The sequence below is a fragment of the Bemisia tabaci genome, chromosome 3 (genome assembly GCF_918797505.1).
Source record: "Bemisia tabaci chromosome 3, PGI_BMITA_v3".
NCBI lineage: Eukaryota > Metazoa > Arthropoda > Insecta > Hemiptera > Aleyrodidae > Bemisia > Bemisia tabaci.
In genome coordinates, this window is record NC_092795.1 from 56,347,748 (window position 1) to 56,368,235 (window position 20,488).

The following is a 20,488-nucleotide window of genomic DNA, read 5'->3' on the forward strand; positions in this document are numbered from 1 at the left end:
AATAAATTAAAGTTCACAAAAAATCCTCTTTTCATATCCGATTTTCTTAGATTGGCACATAATAAGTTCAATTTTTGTTTGCCATTCATTTTACTTGGAAGATCAAATAAAAAATATCGAAATTTAGCCAGAAACATATCTCTTGATTTTCTATGTTTGGTCCTTAGGTGAGAGATTAAACCAAAATTTTTAGCAAAAGTGACACTGAGTAATATGATATCGAATTTGTGCAGATTAACTGATGATGTAAAATGAAAAAGAAGGACTCATTACTCTCTCTATGTGTTGATCAGCAATGCCTGTTTCCATAATTTTCAAGGTAAATTTTCAGTAAGTAAATCTTCAAAAATCTGATGTCATATTACTCAGTATTGATGCTGCTACCAGTTATGGTTCAGTTTCTAACATGGATATGTGAATAACAATCATCATTGCTCTTCAGACTGGACGAAAAGAAGCTCAACGAGATGGCCGTTTCTGTCCCTAGATTTTTTTAATTCACTTTAAGGTGATAGTGGCAAAAATTTAAGCTTGCCTCTGAAAATTTAAGGATGCTCCTTACGAAATACAAGAAAATCATTGTTTTCAAGCAGTGTAAAAATGAATAGTTTATTCAAAACTGAACATACTCCAGTCCAACCCATTATAATTGAAAGAAGCTTCGGAATGGACGAAGAAGACCGAGAAGAAAGACCTGAGTCTTAGAAAAAAAAAAAAAATTTATTTTAAACTTAAAAAATAACACATTTAGAACTTCAGCTTTTGGAACAACCAACTTTTCTTTCCCGACCTGAACCTGCAAAAAGAGAAAGAGAAGGGCGAGGAATTAGTTTTTTTTTTATCTAATTTTACCGCAGAAGGGGACAAAGGTTTATCAATTATTACACATCATGGTAGCAGAAAAACCATGAGACTTCAGGTTTCACATATTGATAGATAGTAACATAGTGCTGGCGGAAGTTTCAGGGCATACATCGTGCATAGCGATGTTGAGGATTTCTGAAAATATTTCACATACATAGAAAACTAGTCAGCATATTCCTAAAAATTCTTTTTGCTTTGCAAAAAAAAAAAAAAATTTGTTAATTTTTTTAACAGTAATGATTTAATGAGGTTAGGTTTGTTGAAAAAAGAAAAAATTGTTCCCAGGACGCAAAAAAGGAAAAATTAGTCAAAAATGTAAAAATTATGAGTAAAAAATGATGATGTCATCTAGGGCAACGCGTAAATATTTAAAGTAGCTGTTGTCATTGCTGTTATCTGTAGTGTCCCTTCGAAGATTTGAAGAAACCCCCGAAGAATACAGGAAGATAAAACAAAATTAAAGAGGAAGGTAGATTTTGCAGAAGTGCAACAAAAAGGATCCTTTGCATCTCATTCCAGACCATAGAAATAGGTCCGTTGCACACTGAAAATACAGCCGATTAAATATGATATTTGCAGGTAAAACCACACAAAAATCTTTTTGAGAACATCATAAAAGTCTGAAATCAGTTTATAAGCACGCAGCCTGCAGAGTTTGTGACAAACTTTTTCAAGTTTCCTTCGCCTGTGGAGAGTTTTTTCAGTCACCGCTGACCAAGTTTGCATGAGGAGAGGAGTAAGAAAACCTAACCAGAGTAAACAAACGATTTCACTAACTTCTTCTATTGTATAATTCCAATTGTTTTCAAGCGTCTGTTTCCTTTTTCTATCTATATTTTGCAAAAACAAAGGCTTTGAATCAATTGAAATCGTATGCAAGGAGAGTTTTCAACATTCCGCAAGATTGTTTGTTTATTTAGGTTAGGTCTTTCTCCGAAACGCGGTCAATTTGAAAGAGCTTATTACCTGCAACGCAGATTACTTTCTAAGGAGTGAATTTCAGAATTTCTTGATGTGCCCAACTTTATTTTCAATTGAATTTACCCGAAGTGAGTATATTCAGTTGGCTGTATCTTTTGCATGCAACAGACCCATTGCTTTTCCTGACTTTCTCCTTTTTTCAGAAATATTGCAAAATGGTAAAATTAAAAATCCAAGCTGACTAAAATTTTATCAATATTTCATGTCATACAAGCTTTGTAAAAAAGAGGAGAGAACGCGCAAACTGAGAATTCAACATTTCAGTACGCAAGAACTGTGTAAAAAGGAATCAAAAGCACACTGACTGAGACTTAAAAAATATTTCAATAACCTTTATAAGTCTTTTACATTGATCCATCAGCATTTCTGATGCCAGCTTGAAAAGCAATTTCATTGCAATAAAGAACATTCTAATCTGATGAATAAAAGGGAAGACTAAGGTTCGGAAATTTTTGTAAGTGCCTAGATCAAAATAGCACATATCTTCTGGAAACACAATTCGCCAGCAATAACATGAGATTAGGGAGAAAAACTGTGGGTCATGGTCGCCATACTTGCATACGAGATTGTGGTCCTCAAAATATATTGCAAAATCGTGGAGCTCATTAGCTAATGTAATCATCCTAGCCCAAATAACGAGAGAGAGAAAAAAAGGGGGGGGGGGTGTAATTGGGACTTTCTAGATTACCCCTGCCCCTAATACATGACCTATCATCCTACTCTTTCCACACACCTAGAATCTCACACCCTATGGATGCTTTTTGAACTTTAACTAGCTTATTCCTAGAATGCATTGGGTTTATTATCTTTCAGCACATTTTGATGTCAAATAAAATATACATCCTGTGTTTACCTTTCTTCGAACTTCTTCTTAACCTGGAACCTGAGATTCTTTTTCTTCATTGGATCCTTGAGGTCTTTGGGCTGGATTGCTGGAGCCACGTCACTGAGAGTGTATCGGGTTGGGAGAAGATGTGTGAAATTTACAAGCTGAAACAGTAGAATGATTTTATTACATAATGAATGTTCAACTTGATGTGAATCTACTCAAGTGGACAAAACAAAAGAAGACCAAAAGGCTGATAATTGGGCTCTTAGAGCATTGAATCGTCTAATTTGCAGCTTTTAGCTAATGGTAAACTGTATGCCAGCCTATCAAAGATTCATCTAAGTGTTTTGAGAGTGATTGAGCCCCCACAGGTGTGCACAGTTCTTTCATCCTAGAACTGGAATTTTTTGGAGGTCAGAAACCTTTTCTTCAAAATGTCTTTTGCATTGAGTGCAAGGCAAGCAGAAAAGAAAAGAGGCACCCATGGGATGTTGTATAAAATAGCACACCATTACGCTTGCGTGATTATTGCACTTAGTCAGCCATTTTCTTGCTGAGAGTCTTTCATTCGATTCGTTGTTGTCAGCGGCTGTATAAGTACAGTGCTATTCAACTTCATCTAAAAGGTTGTTCCTCAACGAGTTGTCCAGGCTACCGGTCTTTCGGGATTCTTAATTGAATGACAGCCATCTCTTAGTTCTAAATTTGAAATAACTGATTGTGAGATCAGGGCACTGCAGCTGTCAGAAAATAAATACTTCTACCATAAGGTTTACCTTGATGAAAGGTTTGATCTTCGACCGCCGCATCATGTTCTTCTGGGTCATCTTCCTTTTCATCCTCCTAGGATAGCGCTGAATTCCGGCGACAATAGCGTGGGAAAACTGTTTGTCTGCTGTTCCGTCATCGTAAGCCTTGACAATGACAGCTTTTTTACCAGCGTAGCGGCCTCGTAGAACCACCACGATTTTACCAGATTTCATAATCTTCCCCATTGTGAAAACTGAGAACAAAAGTAGAATAAATACTATTTTAGTACTACTCCTTGTTGGATCTTGGAGCTGGATCTGAAAAAGATTTGATTGTTACACTGAATTTACACCAAGTAAAAGATCAAAATGGCTCATCTTTGGATGCAATCTAAAAATAAGAGGATTACCAGTGCAGTTCAGTTCTACAAAAGATAATCATTAAGTTAAGAGGGGGAATTAACGGTGATACAGGCAAAAACAGAAAGACCGCCAAAGCAGATTCCTGAAAAGTGACTATCCACGAAGGCTAAATTTTAAGAAATGCAATTTTTTTTTTAATTGAGGCAGAAGTTCAGTTAAGCAAAATGAACTAGCCTAAAGAAAGTGGCAGACTGTTACTTTCGTTTTCACACCAATAAAGGGGATTAACATCCATTATGATTGAGCTGCCCCAAACTTGCAACATGACAGATGAGAATTAAGTTAGCCAGTGGTGCACTGCTTAAATTTTAATCATAGAATGGCCATAAGTTTCTAAGCGCGAAGTTATTGGACTGCTGATGGAGCGTTTCAATGGATGGGCCTTGAGAGTACCGAATTAGTGTTGTTAAAATCTGACAAAGAGGGTCGCTTTCTGAAATGGCATGAGGGTACAAGATGAATTTTAGTTTAGAGATGGGATAGTCATTGAGAGCGTTGCGTGTTAACCAACATGACTAAATGTCTTCGTCTCACAGAGGCATTGGAGTGCCCGAGGTTGGATGCGTGAAAAATTGTCACAGAAACTGAAAGAACTCGGATTACAGACAAGAACTATTGGCTGCAAAAATGACTGCTCTTATCATTAGTTTTAAGACTGCCATGAACTGAAATCGGAGGATTCCAGATCTTCAAGTGGCAACCGGACCAAATGGATCTGACATACGCAATGAGCCTATTTAAACCTGGACTCTTTAGTGTCGAAAAATAAGATAGGAGTCTACGTCAAACCGAAAAACTTTCAAAAATACAAATTTCGGACTGTGGTAATTACCGTCGTAAAGGAATACAGCCGCTAAATTTTAGGATTGATGAATAAAGAATAGATAAAAGTTCCAAAACTTACGATTTCTCACGTCCCACGTTATGCAAAAGAAGAACTATTCTAACCTCAAACAACATAACGCGTCACTCTTACGGTGGAGCACAGATTAGTCCAGATCGCTAACATCCAATCTAGCCAATGCTTCAGAAGCGTGAGTAATTTTGCTTACAGGTTAGGCAACTTTAGAAATTGATGGCACTACCAGTAGTGAAAGAACTTGACCGATCGAGAGAAATTTCCTCTTGATTCTGATTATAAAGCTTTAATAAAGTATAGATAGTAATGTATAATAATGGTTTTTGATCAAATAAGATTTTATCAAGTACTGTTATGCTAAGTATTCTGTTTCAATATTCTTACAACAGTTGGTAGCAATTAACTGCTCTCATGGGGGCCTGGCGGGAATTCAAAACTAGGAACCAAAAGTCTCATTTTGGCAGGATTTTGCTTTAATTTTCGGTTTCTAAGGCTTTAAACTTCAAAAATATGATATATTATAATCTGCAAATTTTTTCAATAATGTTATCTACTCAGTATACTGATGAACTCTGATTTGTTTATTTCCACCGATAAAGCACAAAAACATAGCCCGATTATACGAATAAAGAAGGAGAATTAATTAAAATACGGTAAACAAGGCTAAAAATTATTGAAACACTTAAAGGCAGGACGTTTCGAGCTGCTACCAGCTCATTTTCAGCTGCAAAAACACATAAAAAACAAGTAAAAAATTGAGTGGCGACCTGACCCCAGCCGTTATTATGAGTGGTTACGTGAGATAACGGTTGAGGTCAGGTCGCCACTCAATTTTTTACTTGTTTTTATGTGTTTTTGCAGCTGAAAATGAGCTGGAAGCAGCTCGAATCGTCTTACCTTTTAGTGTTTCAATAATTTTTAGCCTTGTTTACTCGTATTTTAATTAATTCTCCTTCTTTATTTATTTCCACCTTAATTATTTAATTTGGAAATATTGAACCACATAAATTTACTGAGAAACTAATTCTTGAATTCTTCGGAACGTTTCATCCCACAAAAATCTGAAAAAGAAGTATTCTCCCGCCGAAAATCTGCTGAAAATAGCCAAAATTTCAGTTTTGGTTCCTAGTTTTAAATGCCCATGGATTTTCCCGCCAATGGCGCTCACAAAACTACTCACGCTCCTCCGCCGATGTTAGCGATCTGGACTAATCTGTGCGGTGGAGAAGTCAGGAACTAACTTTGTTTACACTTCTGCGCGCTCTCTCTCGGAAATTATTAGAAGAAAGACGCATTTTGAACTTAACGAAATCGATATGGAAATCGATAGCTGTATCGAATGCGAGGTTTTTTTCCCAACGCTATTCTACTTTTATTTCTCTGAATTTTGCCAATTTTTGGGTTTAGAATGATTTTTCAGACTTATGCGCAGGGACTTTCACCATTGGTTGGGCTAAAACTTCAAAATCTGCCGAAATTTTTGACCTAATCGGTGCGATATATCCATAGAGTACAATAGAGTCGCAAAGTACTGGAGCGCCGATGAAGCCAATCCATTAACAGGCGTTTCCGAGCCACGTGTGCTCCGAAAATAGTGAACCATTTGCGAACCCAACGGCATTTTGTAACACGGCGGCTTATGGAGAAATCAAGAATTGCTTGTGTTTTTTAGGTATTTTATAATTCAATCAGCATTAATTTTTGCAAATTTTGCTATTTAAAGGTAGTCAAAGCCATAATGAATCCATTGATGTATATTACTCCTGGATAATATTCATATTGGGATTTAATTTCTGACTTATACCAAGTGTGAACCAACCGGCATTTCTTATCACGGCGGCTTACGGGGAAAGCAACGACTGCCTGTGTTTTTTCGACATTTTTTATTCAATCGATATCAATTTGTGCAAATTTTGCTATAATTAGATAGTCAAAGCCATAATGAATCCATTGATGTATATTACTCCTGGAGAATATTCATATAGGGATTTAATTTCTGACTTAACTACCAAGTTGTGAACCAACCGGCATTTTTTAACACGGTGGCTTATGGAGAAATCAACGACTGCTTGTGTTTTTTTCGACTTTTTTAAATTCCATCTATATTAATTTGTGCAAATTTTGCTATAAATAGATATTCAAAGCCATAACGAATCCATTAATGTATGTTACTCCTGGGTAATATTCATATATGGACTCAATTTCAGACTTATTACCGGCCTACTTAGCTGATTCAATGTGTGTGGACCTAGCCGACGAACGGAGCCGAGTCGGGAGTGGGGAGGTGGGGAGCGCTGAGCGCGAGTCTCTGCGTATGCGTCGTCGCTAGTCGCCGCACACTAGTCTCCGGAGAACTGGACAAAACAGCCTCGAAAAGTGACTTCAACGGCGATCCAGTACTTTGCGACTCTATTGTACTCTATGGATATATCGCATGCCAGTACGACCAGGTCCCTTGAGCTTCTTCTACGGCCGTCAAAATGAAACCAAACCGCCATTTTCATTTATAGGTTAAGTTATTGATGATTATGAATGAACGTATTGAACGTGCTGTGCGTCCCTCAAAAAAGAGTTATCTGTTTCAATTGTGAATTATGTTCTTTTTATAGCTCCAGTCCCTAATTTCGATCGTGAATTTTCTAAACTGAACCCTCATCTTTGGATTCAAGGTATTTTTTTCATTTGCTACCCGTAATTGCGATTGCAAAGTCGGCTACATGTGAATTTTAGAGGCTAATCTTGGCATTTCATACCTACAGACTTTATTAATGTTTGAGGAATCATGTTCTCATGCATAGTGCCGAATTTGCAGTTCGCACGCAGAGAATAGGAGTCGCTGGTAGTTGCTCAACCGGCATAATTTTGAAAGTGTGAATTTTTTTCTTTTGACATTAATTCAGATCGTCTTGAATACCTTGAAGCGTATTATGGTTGATGATCGGTCGAGCAAAAGTGTTGCGGTGGAGCAAACTGGGCGTTGTTGTTGTTGAAAGCAGTCGCCAGAATCCGACCAATCAGAGATGAGTTGCGAAGAGTTTGCCGGATCTTAAGAAAATACGAAAAAATACTAGACTAGATTTATTTTAATAAAATTAATAATAAAATAACAAATAACAGGTACACTGGTAATGAATCGGAATATTTGGCGGTCTTTCTTACATTTAGAGGTTAGGCATTCGGCATTGATGCTTGTTGGATGCCATTGTTCACATCGGGGTTCCTCCGAATCCTACTTTTTGTAGGGTTCACTTTTGGCTCCAACGTTTGTTAGAATTCCACCGTCCATCTGTCTGGTGAGTCCCGAAAAAGTTTGATTGCGTCAAAGCAAAATTCGAAAATAGCATGATCCACCCATTTTGGTTCGACCGATCATCAACCAAAATACGCTTTTTTTGAGTGACTGTTGTGTTCCCTATTCTCACCGACAGCTGAATATCATGTGAGTTTTTACAAATTTTAGGGCACAACAATGCACCCATGATTTCCATTTCCAACTCTCACTTGTTGGAGTCATTGATGAGTTGATAAATGGCTCACTGAAACCCTCAGAAAGTGCACAATTTTTGGTAATTGAAGAGAATCAGGGCGCAGCTTTTATGAGTTAATCTGAACTATTTGATTTAAGTTGGTACAAATTTTGATGAAAAGGACTCTTTTTCCTGCTCTAATAGCTGTTGAGTAGGGATGTCGATATTCGGGGAAGTATCGATACTGGTATCGACTCTAAGCATCGGTATCGAGCAACGAGCTGAAGTATTGATACTTTTGAGGTATCGATACCATCGATACCTTTTCTAAATTATGCCGTAATTTGGAGTGTGCGAATTTCTTTCAGCCATTAAATTCCGCCAGATTTACGACTCTCGAAACCGCCCATATTTGCGTGCTGAGTCAACTATTATGAGCCCTTTACCACTGTAATCAAACCGAGCTTTTAATATTTTTAACGAAAGTAATCATCTTGAGAAACCTGATTACTCCGTCGTTTGTCACAGTGCATGGTGAAGGTGGAACAGGAGAAAGAGAAGTTGTATAAAAAAAAAGGAGGCCTTCTTCATGGTCAAATCGGATTAAGTATCGATATCATTGATATTGGGGCCGACTGAGGATCTATACCACATGGTATTGATATTATTGTGTGTCGATGCCAAGTATCGATGAGTATTGATCTAAAGTATCGATATTTTGGAAGTATCGATTAAGTATCGACAACCTTGTTGAGCAATGGCTGATAGCTCCCATTTTCAGTGCAAGATTTTTACATAAGTAACTATAGAGGAATTGCACTTGTGTTTGAGATGTCGCGTGTTACAATACTGTTAACATTTTTTTGCCCCAATGGAATGAATAAGCTTGATTGCAGAAAGATTTAATCAAAATATTATTGCATTTTATGAATTGCAGGAGTTATTTATTGTACTCATCTGGTTGTAGGAGCAAGTTTGATTAGTTGGAATCTGACCTTTTAACTACCAAGGCAACAGGCTTAATTTTGCTTCTTCAGTGAGTAATTCTTCATGGTTGATCTTCATTATTGTTTTTTTCAGAGCTTCTATGGGAAACTCCATCGACTGCCCATTGCTCTTAACCGATTGACAGGAGAACTTTCCCAGGATTATTATTCGCCCTAGGTGGAGACAATTCATCTCCAGTTCTTAAAAATTACCAATAAATTCAGGACGATTAAAAAACTGAATCTTTAATTATCTGTTACAGCTCTGATCCCAGGCAAAAATGTTTTCCCAGGGTTTGAGCGGCGGCTCATCGTTTGGTGCAACCCCGGTTGCATCGACATCAACCAATCCGATGAAGGATTTTGAAGTCACTCCCCCTCCCGATGACTCTGTTACTTGTTTACAATTCAGCCCCCCGTCCATCCCCCAGAATTTTTTGATTGCTGGTAGCTGGGATAACAACGTAAGTAACTGTAATTTTATGCGAGCTTCGAACCAAAATATTAGGAGAAATGTACAAGTTTTGAGAGCCATAAAGGCTTCTAATACAGCCATCATAGCACTTGGATTTTTGCAGGGAGCAGAAATGCTGTAGGTACCAGGGCTGCAATAATTTTTAAGTGCTAGTATGGTTAACCTCCCTTGCGTTAAGTGATCAAAGCTTGGTGTCCAGTCTGCCTTTATACCAGGATCTCGTTGAAGTTGCAACACTAGCACTAATTAATCACCCTCCTACCTCAGGGCGACAACACGAATTTTTATGGATCAAATCAGGATGAGTGTAATTGAATTCGTAAACACCTGAAATAATTCTTTTTTTTTATTCATTCAGTATTGAAACATAAATTAATAGAATAACCTCCAAACTCAGGTGATGAATGTGTACTTATTTTTTTTATTCAACAGCAAACCTGTTGTGTTACCTATCACAACGATGACTTTTTCTCAGTTAGCAGGAGGCAGCAAAAAAATATCTTGCAGAAAGATTATTTTTCTCTTTGCAAATATTTTGATAGAAAGGTAACCAATTCTTCTCAGGAATACCCTTATATTTTATCACGGATAGTTTATTCGATTTTAATAAGTCATAAAAGACTTCATTCACAAGATTGTAAAAATTAGTGAAGCACTCACAAGTTTGATCTCTTGAAGGTGCGGTGCTGGGAAATTGAACAGTCTGGGAAGACAGTCCCAAAATCAATGCAGTCCATGCAAGGGCCAGTCTTGGATGTATGTTGGCACGATGATGGTACCAAAGTTTTCATGGCCGCCTGTGATAAGATGGTCAAATGTTGGGATTTGGCGAGCAACCAGTCTATCCAAGTTGCAGCTCATGATGCTCCTGTCAAAACATGTCACTGGGTCAAAGGATCAAATTACAGTTGTCTCATGACTGGGTCTTGGGACAAGACTCTCAAGTTTTGGGACACAAGGAGTGCCACCCCTATGCTTACCCTGAATCTACCGGAAAGATGCTATTGTGCAGATGTTGTGAGTAACCAGTTTTTTTTTTAGAACACTATTGCTTGCTGTCCTGGCATCCATCTTCTCACATTCTACTAAATCCGAGATACATACAAATGCTGCATGTTTGCAACAAGCACAAGAACATTGCCTGTAAAAGCTCTTTTCTAGAACATACTTATAATACGGAGGTCTTGTCTCCATGAGCCGTTTCACGAGATTTGTCCCAGGGAAAAATCCCACTTACGAAGTTGGGAAAAATATTGAGTTAATCAATATTTTTCCCAGTACCAAGTATGGTACTTGTACCCCTAGGACCCACTGAGAGAAAAAGAAGAAGTGAAAACGAATTGTGCGATATTTTATTCATTACTACATTGTTAATGTTTGTTTAGTTAAAATAATGTGTCTAATTGTCAATTGAGTGCATTTATTATTATAATCCCGGTTAAATACTCGATTTTAACTACTTTATCTTCCCACGCAAACTAGTCGCTGGACTGTATGAGCCCTGTCCCGTGCAGACAGTAACTGGGAAAAATCCCAGAATTTTTATTCCTGCGATTTGAACTTGGGACAAATCCCATGAAAACGTCCCGTGGAGACAAGGCCTTATAAGTCGCTTTATTGCACTCCATGACTCTCTACGACACCTAACTTCCACTGCCTTCTGTCGAATTACAACCCTTCAGGCATCGAGCATCCAAACATTTCTGCTTCAATCCCATCCCTCCAACCTCTCATTAGGCGCTCTCTGAGCCTTCTCCCAGGAGGAACCCTATCAAGAATCTTTTCTAGAAATACTGCATTATCGGCAGTTTGTCAAAATTCTCGACAATTTTGTAAAATTGATTCAGTGAGTTTATGTTCGGTTATTTGCATAAATGAAAGATGTTTTTTCTGTTATGAGAGCTTTTGTCCATCTAAGTCTTGTTTTGAAGTACAATGCAGATTAGTAGCATGATTTTTATTGGAGTTCCGCGTTGATGGAAGCAAAAGGCGTCACGGTATGTGTATCATTCAATTTGCTGATTTAAAAATTATTATGTACCCAAAAATATTCTGTGATCTATCATTTTATGACAGCCTAAGCATCACAAGATCCATTTGTGCTCAGGTACCGTTGCCAAATTTCTTAAACTTGTCCAATTTTTAACTCAAAAACTAGTGAACAGAATCACTGGAAAATTTCCCGTAATATTTCTTTTGTCATCAAAATCATTCCCTGAAATTTTCATAAGAGTATGTGCAAAATTTTTAAAGAAAAAAAATAACACAATATTGAGTTGTCCTGCAACATAGCAAGGAAGTGCAAATGGAACTTGTGATACTTGGGCCGAAAGATGACGATATTGTTACCAATAAACTAAGAATGTGATTTTCATTTTATGTTGAGAGCTCGAAAGTTTGAAACTGACAGATTTCTGAAAGCCCATCTTGCCTTCTTCTTACAGGACTATCCCATGGCTGTAGTAAGCACTGCAGCGCGTGGTCTCATTATCTACCAGTTGGAAGGCACACCTCAAGAATTCAAAAGAGTCGACTCTCCTCTGAAGCACCAGCACCGATGTCTAGCAATTTTCAAGGATAAGAAAAAACAGCCTACTGGTAAGTTCTCTCAAGTGTACTTGAAATGTTTTTGTTCTCCTAAATTATCTCCTCATAGAAGGGTAAGAGTCTTGCTTTTCTCAGTCAATTTTTTCGGTTGTGTCCTCTCTCTGTCATTTCTATTTATTCTCAATTGAACGGATTTAACAGAAAGGCAGCTAGTTGCATCAAGTTTGAACGGAGAGAAGGAGGTTCAAGGTTCAATTATTCCTCCGTATAACTAAAAAAACGTTGTTAACGATGGTAACGACAAAATTTAACAACTTTTTTCATGTTGTATTTTCTCTGGACTTTGAATTTTCGACAGGATCAAATTTACAGCTAGATGAATTCAAAACCAACTCATGTTCCTAACTCATTTTTTGTTTTTTTCCCAAAATGCGACTTGGTGTCTCTGATAAATTTGGTCCTATTAAAAGTGACAGTAAGAGTTGCAAGGAGTATGAAGAATGCATTATGTGTATGGAATCTGTTTCAAAAGATTAATACTAAAAATGAAGGAGATCAAACCCAACTTCACTAACATGGATATTGCGCACAGTAGAGAAAAACAGAAAAATACACGGGCAAATTTTTCTTCAATTTTTACAGTTAGGCCCTGTCCACACGAGGGTGGTTTGAGGAACTTATTCGACGAACTTCTCAGTTCCCAGAACTTGTTCCATAAAACGAGGCATGCTGTCCACACGAGTTCGCCCAAACTGGAACCAGAACTTCAATAAAACTATACCTACAATCATTGCAAAATAATAGATTATTATGGCCGCCAAAGTAACAAAAATAAATGTCAAGACATGTAAAGGACGTAAAAAACAAGAACAAACAAATTCACAGCAAAAGAAACATATGTAGAAGCTCGGAGTACGGGGGAGTTCTGAGTTTTGGAGGAATAAGTTTTTAGCTCAGCTAAAACTTGTTCTGGGGACAAGTTCCGCGAACCACTCTCGTATGGACAAGGCCTTAAAGTACAAAACTACCTACCAATAGACCATTCCTTCAAGTATGAAGGAGAATTCATACTTCTGCTTTAATACCTGCAGGAAGCGCATATAGCTTCTGCTAGGCAATTGCTGCTAAATTCCCAACGATGATCATGGTACCTGTGAACTTGGCTTAGCAGTCAAAGTGCACAGTAAAAACGTTGAAGAGTATATTATATTATATGATATGAAGATGTTGGTTTTTAATTCGTACCTCTTGATTCCATTACATACTATTGATCGCCTATTTGAAAAGTCCAATCCCTAGGATATTTAGTTTGAAATTTTGGAGTGATTGAAACCCCTCAAATAAATATTCGTATGCACACACTGTATATACCAGAAATCTAACATAGCTAGAACTCTCTCAAATGTAAGTTGAGATCTTCATTCCACATCATTTGACGTACCTCCCTCAGTGAAAGCTGATCTTAAGTGTTTTCAATAAGCCTTAACATTTTACATGTCTGAGTAAAATTACTTTTCAGTAACTTTACTTTGTTACAACTTGTCTCAACTTATTTAAGAACTAGCTGCTTCAGCTCGCTACGCTCGCTTGCGCCGCTAGCCGGGGGCAAGCCCCCTGGACCCCCAGTTACTCGCTCCGCGAGTAACTGTTGGCTCGCTTCGCGAGCCAAATTTTGCTACTACCAGTGCTTAGAGCTAGGACTTCCTGGAGGCAAAATGATAAATTCAAAAACAAAGAATAGGAAACGAAAAATTACTTACTTTTAGAAAAAGAAACAACCTTGAAAAATAAATAACACTCCTGGAAAAGAAAATCAGAACACTTTTTGAAAATGTAACGGTGCGAAAGGGTGAAGATAAATCACCAATTCTCTTGGAAGAAGACATGAGCCGACCCCCGACATGAGTGAAACTGCCGTAGGACCCACGCTAGGGTAGAAGGGTGACACGTGTTGTGAGCAGGTAGGGATGGGTTTACGTGGAGAGGGAAACGGAAAATCAGAGGGTGGGAGGTCCCCCAACCATATGACTCGTCCAGCGTCAAAAACGCAAATATGTCGTTATCAAATCGAGGTAAATTTTGCAACTTCGGTCGCGCAAATCGAAAAACGAAGGGGTCTTGGCACATCTAGACCCTATGAGCTTTCATTTAAAACAAATCTGAGGAAAATCGGTCCAGTAGTTTCCGAGATCGAATTAGCACAAACTGTCCAGCGGCAAAAACGCTAATATGTCGTTATCAAACCGAGGTAAATTTTGCAACTTCGGTCGCGCAAATCGAAAAACGAAGGGGTCTTGGCACATCTAGACCCTATGAGCTTTCATTTAAAACAAATCTGAGGAAAATCGGTCCAGTAGTTTCCGAGATCGAATTAGCACAAACTGTCCAACGTCAAAAACGCAAGCATGTCGTTATCAAATCGAGGTAAATTTTTCAACGTCGGTCGTGCAAATCGAAAAACTAAGGAATGTTGGCACGTCTACAGCCCAAGAGCTTTCATTTAAAACAAATCCGAGCAAAATCGGTCCAGTAGTTTCCGAGATCGAATTAGCACAAACTGTCCAGCGGCAAAAACGCTAATATGTCGTTATCAAACCGAGGTAAATTTTGCAACGTCGGTCGCGCAAATTGAAAAACCAAGGAATGTTGGCACGTCTACAGCCTAAGAGCTTTCATTTAAAACAAATCCGAGGAAAATCGGTCCAGTAGTTTCCGAGATCGAATTAGCACAAACTGTATGAGGCCAAAAAAGGCCTTAGGATATTAAATATATAGATGACAGGCGATTTTTACATGTTTATTTCACATTTAATTGAATAATTACATTCTTATTTACTTTTTAATCCATCTACTCTATTAATTTCATATAATTGTAATCCACTTTCCAGTGGTACTGAGGCTTATCGATGCATTAGGTCTTTTGACAGTAAAACCTCTTACAAGTCCCACATAGTTAGCCCGATGACTCAACCCCCAACTTGGAGGACTAGTATTTGATTTCAGAGTTGCCTCTCCTCGACAGGTTGCTTTCACTTCAGCTCGGAGCCTTGTCTGCCTTTTTAGCGGTTGGTTCATACGCTGAGAGGCCAATGACATCTCCACTACCCGCTTTAAGGCAGGGGCCACCAGCTGGAGTCTTCAGGATTGCTAACCCTGTGACAACAGTCCTGCATAAAGTCCCCCATAATCCACTTCGGCTTTTAAATAATTATATGTTTACTCAATTTTTTGAACATAGATAAATGTATATGTTACTTAAAAATTCATATTTGACAGCGATACATAAATATCTGATTATTTTAAAATTTGGAAAATTGTGGAGCATCAATTATAGAGCCAATTCCTCTAGTTAGTTTACACTATCGCCAAATCTTTTAAGTTTGAAGATTTTTTTTTACTACTTTAATTAAAATTATTCTAATAATAGGGTATCTGATCCCAGTTTTTAAATAGTGTTACTAACTTTTATTATGTGTTTGTCCTTTTTTTCAGGTTTTGCTTTGGGTAGTGTAGAAGGTCGTGTCGCTATTCAGTATGTTAACCCCCAGAATCCGAAGGAAAATTTCACTTTTAAATGTCACAGATCAAATGGAGCAACAGGTGGTTTTCAGGATATTTATGCGGTAAGTTATATGATTTCTGCCAGTGTGTTGTGCTTCTATCGATAATGTTTTTTTTTTGCCAAGATGATAAAGTGTAGTATGTAATTTCATTGCCCTAACAGTCTCAATAACTACACCACAGAACTGCCTTCATTACATTTAGTTTCTTCATCTGAAATTAATAAGTTAGTTTACCTTGTAAGGTCTGTTTTAACATGGAACACATTCACGTTTTTAAGGTTCAAATTTGTTGTTTGCACTGTTGATTTACTGTACCATAGTGATTTCGAACAATCACCTTATCTGCAGATTATACGTTTTTACCCAAGATTTTTTTAAGAAATGAGACTTTCTAATTATGAATATGCTTGCTTATCGATAACAAAACTGCAAAGCTTGATTAACGATGCTGCAGATGTCCTGTAGGAGTTTCCTCTTCAAAGAATGGCTGATTTATCGTTACTGCCAAATTTTGTGTAATTTTTCATTGCCTTTTCCACAATATTTTTAAAATTTCATTCAAAATGTAGCAATACTGTCCTAAAAAAATAAAGAAGTAATAGAAACTTAGAATTTTTTTAATAGAGGTTTTGTAATTTCATCTTTAATATTATACTACTGAGGAGTCATCTAATTTTGCAAACAAGCTGTAACTTGATCCCCAAATTTTAGAACTTTATGCCAGTAAGCCTAATATTTAGGAGCTATAAGACAGCACTCTTTTTTTTTTGGGTTGATTCTTACATTCTTTTGGCTCCTTGTGAAGTTAGAGCACTGATATCAGGCAACATATATCCTTTGAAGATTACTTCAATCAAATGTTAGTAAACCATTAAAAACAGGGGTTCAAATAAGTATTACTTTTAAATTTTGAATAAAAAATCATCATTGCATGTACTTATTTTTGTAACAGGTCAATGATGTAGCATTCCATCCGGTTCACGGAACTCTGGCAACAGTTGGGTCAGATGGGACATTTAGTTTTTGGGACAAAGACGCAAGAACAAAACTCAAGTCGTCAGATACCATGGAGCAATCAATTACATGCTGTGCATTTAATCACAATGGTCAAATATTTGCATATGCTGTCTCGTATGACTGGGCTAAAGTATGTACTGGTTTCTATATTTTTTTGTTAAGAATTCTGCAAAAGCACAGCTAGTGCCAGACAACACTGACTACTTTCGACTGTTATGCGAAGTGAACTTTTTTATGTATCTGCAATGTTGCTGCCCTTGATCAATCTTTGGTTGATATCAGACAACAGTTAATGATGGTCCCTGCAATGGGTTACTTGCACTGGTCACAAAATCGTGTTTTGACGTTTGATTCTTGTAGATTAGCCAAAAATAATAAGATCTGTCCAAACCACTACTTTCTACGTTCAATATTAACCAAGATATCCCCCTTTGAAAAGTCGGGTTTTTTATGTCATCCACTGTGGTAGTGACACCCTTGGTTTCTTCCACCTTGCTTTCATCAGTCGATGTTTGGTTACTGCATCAGGCACTGGTTGTTTAATGTTAAACTTGGATGAAAGCAAGGTGGAAGAAACCAAAGGTGTCACTACTGCAGTGTATGACGTTAAAAACCCGACTTTTCAAAGGGCGATATCTCATTTAATATTGAAAATTAAAAGTTGCGGTTTAGAGGGATCTAATTATTTTTAACTAATCTACAAGAATCAAGCATCAAAACCTGATTCTGTGATCAGCACAACTGACCCATCAACATGTAAAACATGTGTCAACTTATCTAATACAAGCACCAGGAATCGACCGCAAGAGAAAATCCCTGATTTAAATTGCACAGTATACAGTACTAATCTCTGCTGTTTGAATTTATGGAATTCTCAATGTTGGTGCTTCGACTCAGCTGTTGCTTGTTGTTTACTCTTTGAAAAATGCAGGGCGGGAAAAGAACCCAGTTGGATGGAGAAACCTGCCAAAACTATTGTGGTGTGTGTCAAACTCCTGTAGCATCTGATCTTTCTTTTTCACCTAGGTATGAATTTCATTTGGAAAATTAAAAGGTGTCCCGATGTCATGAACAAAGTATTGATAAAGAAACATGTATCCTGAGTTCCTGACGCTCAATTTCTAACTGTCCATACGTCAAGTTTAGCTTGGTGTTAGGTTTTTGAAAGAACTCTATTAGTAACTGACAGCTGAATAGTACTTCTGGATATTTAAACAATTTTATTTTTTATTTTCAGTAACAAGTTCCCTCTCAAGTTCAAGAGAACAGGAGACAACAGACAGCCATTCATCCATTGCCTCCTTTGTATAGTTTTCCTGTCATTCTCTGTATTTCTAGTCCAAAATTTCTAATTTCTTGTTTCGTTTTTTTTCCAGGGCCGTGACTTTTATAATCCTTTAAAGAAAAACTACATTTTCTTGCGGTCTTGTTTTGACGAGCTGAAACCGCGCACAGCTGGATAAAGTGCCATATTGCAGCAACTGGCTCATCCTCTGAGATCATGTCTGATATTTTTTTCTCCCTCAAGTCTCTACTCACAAGGGGAACTTCCCAAGCTGCCGCCTCCGATCGGGCTGAAAAAATTCATACGAACTCTTTGGATGAATTTATTTGACCCGTATTTTTTTGTTTTTTCCAACGCCCCCTAGAAACCCCCCAAAAAAATTCCGGAAAGTCTTGCTTTGAGCGCTCGAGTGTATATACGTAGTATAGCATCAGTGTCTTATCAGTCGGCGGTGGCTCTGCGGTAGCGCGCTTGCCCGGTGTTACAGCGGTCCCGGGTTCGAATCCCGGGCGCCGCGCCTACTTTTTACGACCGAATTTTATATTCTCACACATTTTCACATCGAATCCCATTTAATACAGTGGAACTTAAAACATCAATTAATTTACAACCATCATCGAACACAAATTGATCTACGATCAATAACTTCTTCAATTTGAAGTATAGATTTTTTTGGGAGGGGGGGGGGATACGCGCGCGATTATCTCGCCAATCACTGTACTTTTACATTAGCCGACGACCCGCTCCGCCCCCTCACATCAACATATTTCTCCCGATTACCCGTATGCGTCATGATTTTGTGGATAATGACGGGAAAAATCATGACGCATACGGGTGATCGGGAGAAATATGTTGATGTGAGGGGGCGGAGCGGGTCGTCGGCTAATGTAAAAGTACAGTGATTGGCGAGATAATCGCGCGCGTATCCCCCCCCCCTCCCAAAACAATCTATACTTCAAATTGAAGAAGTTATTGATCGTAGATCAATTTGTGTTTGATGATGGTTGTAAATTAATTGATGTTTTAAGTTCCACTGTATTAAATGGGATTCGATGTGAAAATGTGTGAGAATATAAAATTCGGTCGTAAAAAGTAGGCGCGGCGCCCGGGATTCGAACCCGGGACCGCTGTAACACCGGGCAAGCGCGCTACCGCAGAGCCACCGCCGACTGATAAGATATTGATGCTATACTACGTATATACACTCGAGCGCTCAAAGCAAGACTTTCCGGAATTTTTTTGGGGGGTTTCTAGGGGGCGTTGGAAAAAACAAAAAAATACGGGTCAAATAAATTCATCCAAAGAGTTCGTATGAATTTTTTCAGCCCGATCGGAGGCGGCAGCTTGGGAAGTTCCCCTTGTCAGCTTATTCACAACCTTTTCTTAAACAGAGTTGTCAGCAACTGTTAAAATCTGTCATGTGTCTTGCAACTGTCATATATCATATCAAGGATATGGAAGTGTTTGAAAATTTCGAAAGATTCAATAACATTGTGAATGTTTCAAAAGATTGTCATGTCAGGAATTGTAGTTATTTTTGCTGTAGATAGTTTTGTAATGATCAGTAAATTCAAGTAATTGTTGAAATGTAATTTATTACCAGGATTTTTCATCTCCAGTTCTGTGTTTGAAACAGCAAAAGGAAAGAGGGCTTTTTTAAAATCTGTACCGCTGAGTATTGCGATAAACCATGTTACTTTTTTTCCCAGTCCAGCTGGTTCTATGCATTCCAGTGAGGTGGTTGTCGTGCGGTTATGTGTTATTCTAACTTTAAGCTGAACCGCAGATAACCTGATCCATCACATGTCCATGCATTGGATCAAAAAACCCCTAAGGCTGAAAATGATTCAGAGGTCAGAGAAAGGTATGATCTTTAAAAATTTCAAATTTGTTTTGCTGGTGACCCTGTCTAAATTGAAATTGGAATAATACTAGGATTCCCATGACTTTAATGCAAAATCTGATTCCCTAATGCACTTATGATATCATTATATTGAATAAAAAATTGTAAGCTGGGAAGATAGTAACAAGAATGTGCTTGCTAGAATACATTTTTGTGTTAAAATCTTTAACTTCGTTTGAAAAGTGTTTTTGTCAGTAATGACGTTATTTTAGCTCTGGTCAGTTTTTACTTGAATAAATAAATAAATAAATACACCTTTTAGTCGACACAGTTTAATTCTATGTATGTACCTACCTCAGTGTTGTATATCTTGTATAAATAAGTGTTGTACTTAATTGTAATAGAGAATCTAACCAGCAATAATTTACAAGGATGAAAATACTTTTTATTATAAGAGAGAAACGCATGATATTTCCTGCAAGAGGCAAAAGGGGATAGGAAACTCAAAACTGAGAGAAGTGGGAGAAAGATCTTAGAAAATTTTGCTGAATATGTCAGTACACTAAGGTGAATGCCTTCGTTAGTGCACAAAACGTTAGT

General features: G+C 37.7%; 2 protein-coding genes across 3 annotated transcripts; one reads left to right on the top strand and one right to left on the bottom strand.

The window, feature by feature from the left end:
• Nucleotides 1-595: 595 nt before the first annotated feature.
• On the bottom strand, nt 596-4,857 carry RpL27 (ribosomal protein L27). 2 transcript variants are annotated; one of them, XM_019047042.2, is made up of 4 exons: nt 4,751-4,857; nt 3,451-3,677; nt 2,699-2,835; nt 596-796 (listed from the first exon to the last, which is right to left on the bottom strand). In XM_019047042.2, exons 2-4 carry the CDS (start codon nt 3,667-3,669, stop codon nt 748-750), a joined length of 405 nt encoding a protein of 134 aa, XP_018902587.1. In that variant the 5' UTR covers nt 3,670-3,677; nt 4,751-4,857; the 3' UTR covers nt 596-747. The 2 variants fall into 2 exon arrangements, with proteins under 2 accessions (XP_018902587.1, XP_072154971.1); XM_072298870.1 differs by lacking the exon at nt 4,751-4,857 and adding an exon at nt 4,679-4,697.
• A 2,356-nt stretch (nt 4,858-7,213) lies between these two features.
• Nucleotides 7,214-20,209, top strand: Rae1 (ribonucleic acid export 1). The gene is made up of 8 exons (XM_019047040.2): nt 7,214-7,374; nt 9,422-9,622; nt 10,312-10,650; nt 12,078-12,231; nt 15,673-15,803; nt 16,696-16,890; nt 18,137-18,295; nt 19,407-20,209. The coding sequence occupies exons 2-7, from the start codon at nt 9,440-9,442 to the stop codon at nt 18,221-18,223; spliced, it is 1,089 nt and encodes a 362-aa protein (XP_018902585.1). The 5' UTR covers nt 7,214-7,374; nt 9,422-9,439; the 3' UTR covers nt 18,224-18,295; nt 19,407-20,209.
• Nucleotides 20,210-20,488: the final 279 nt, after the last annotated feature.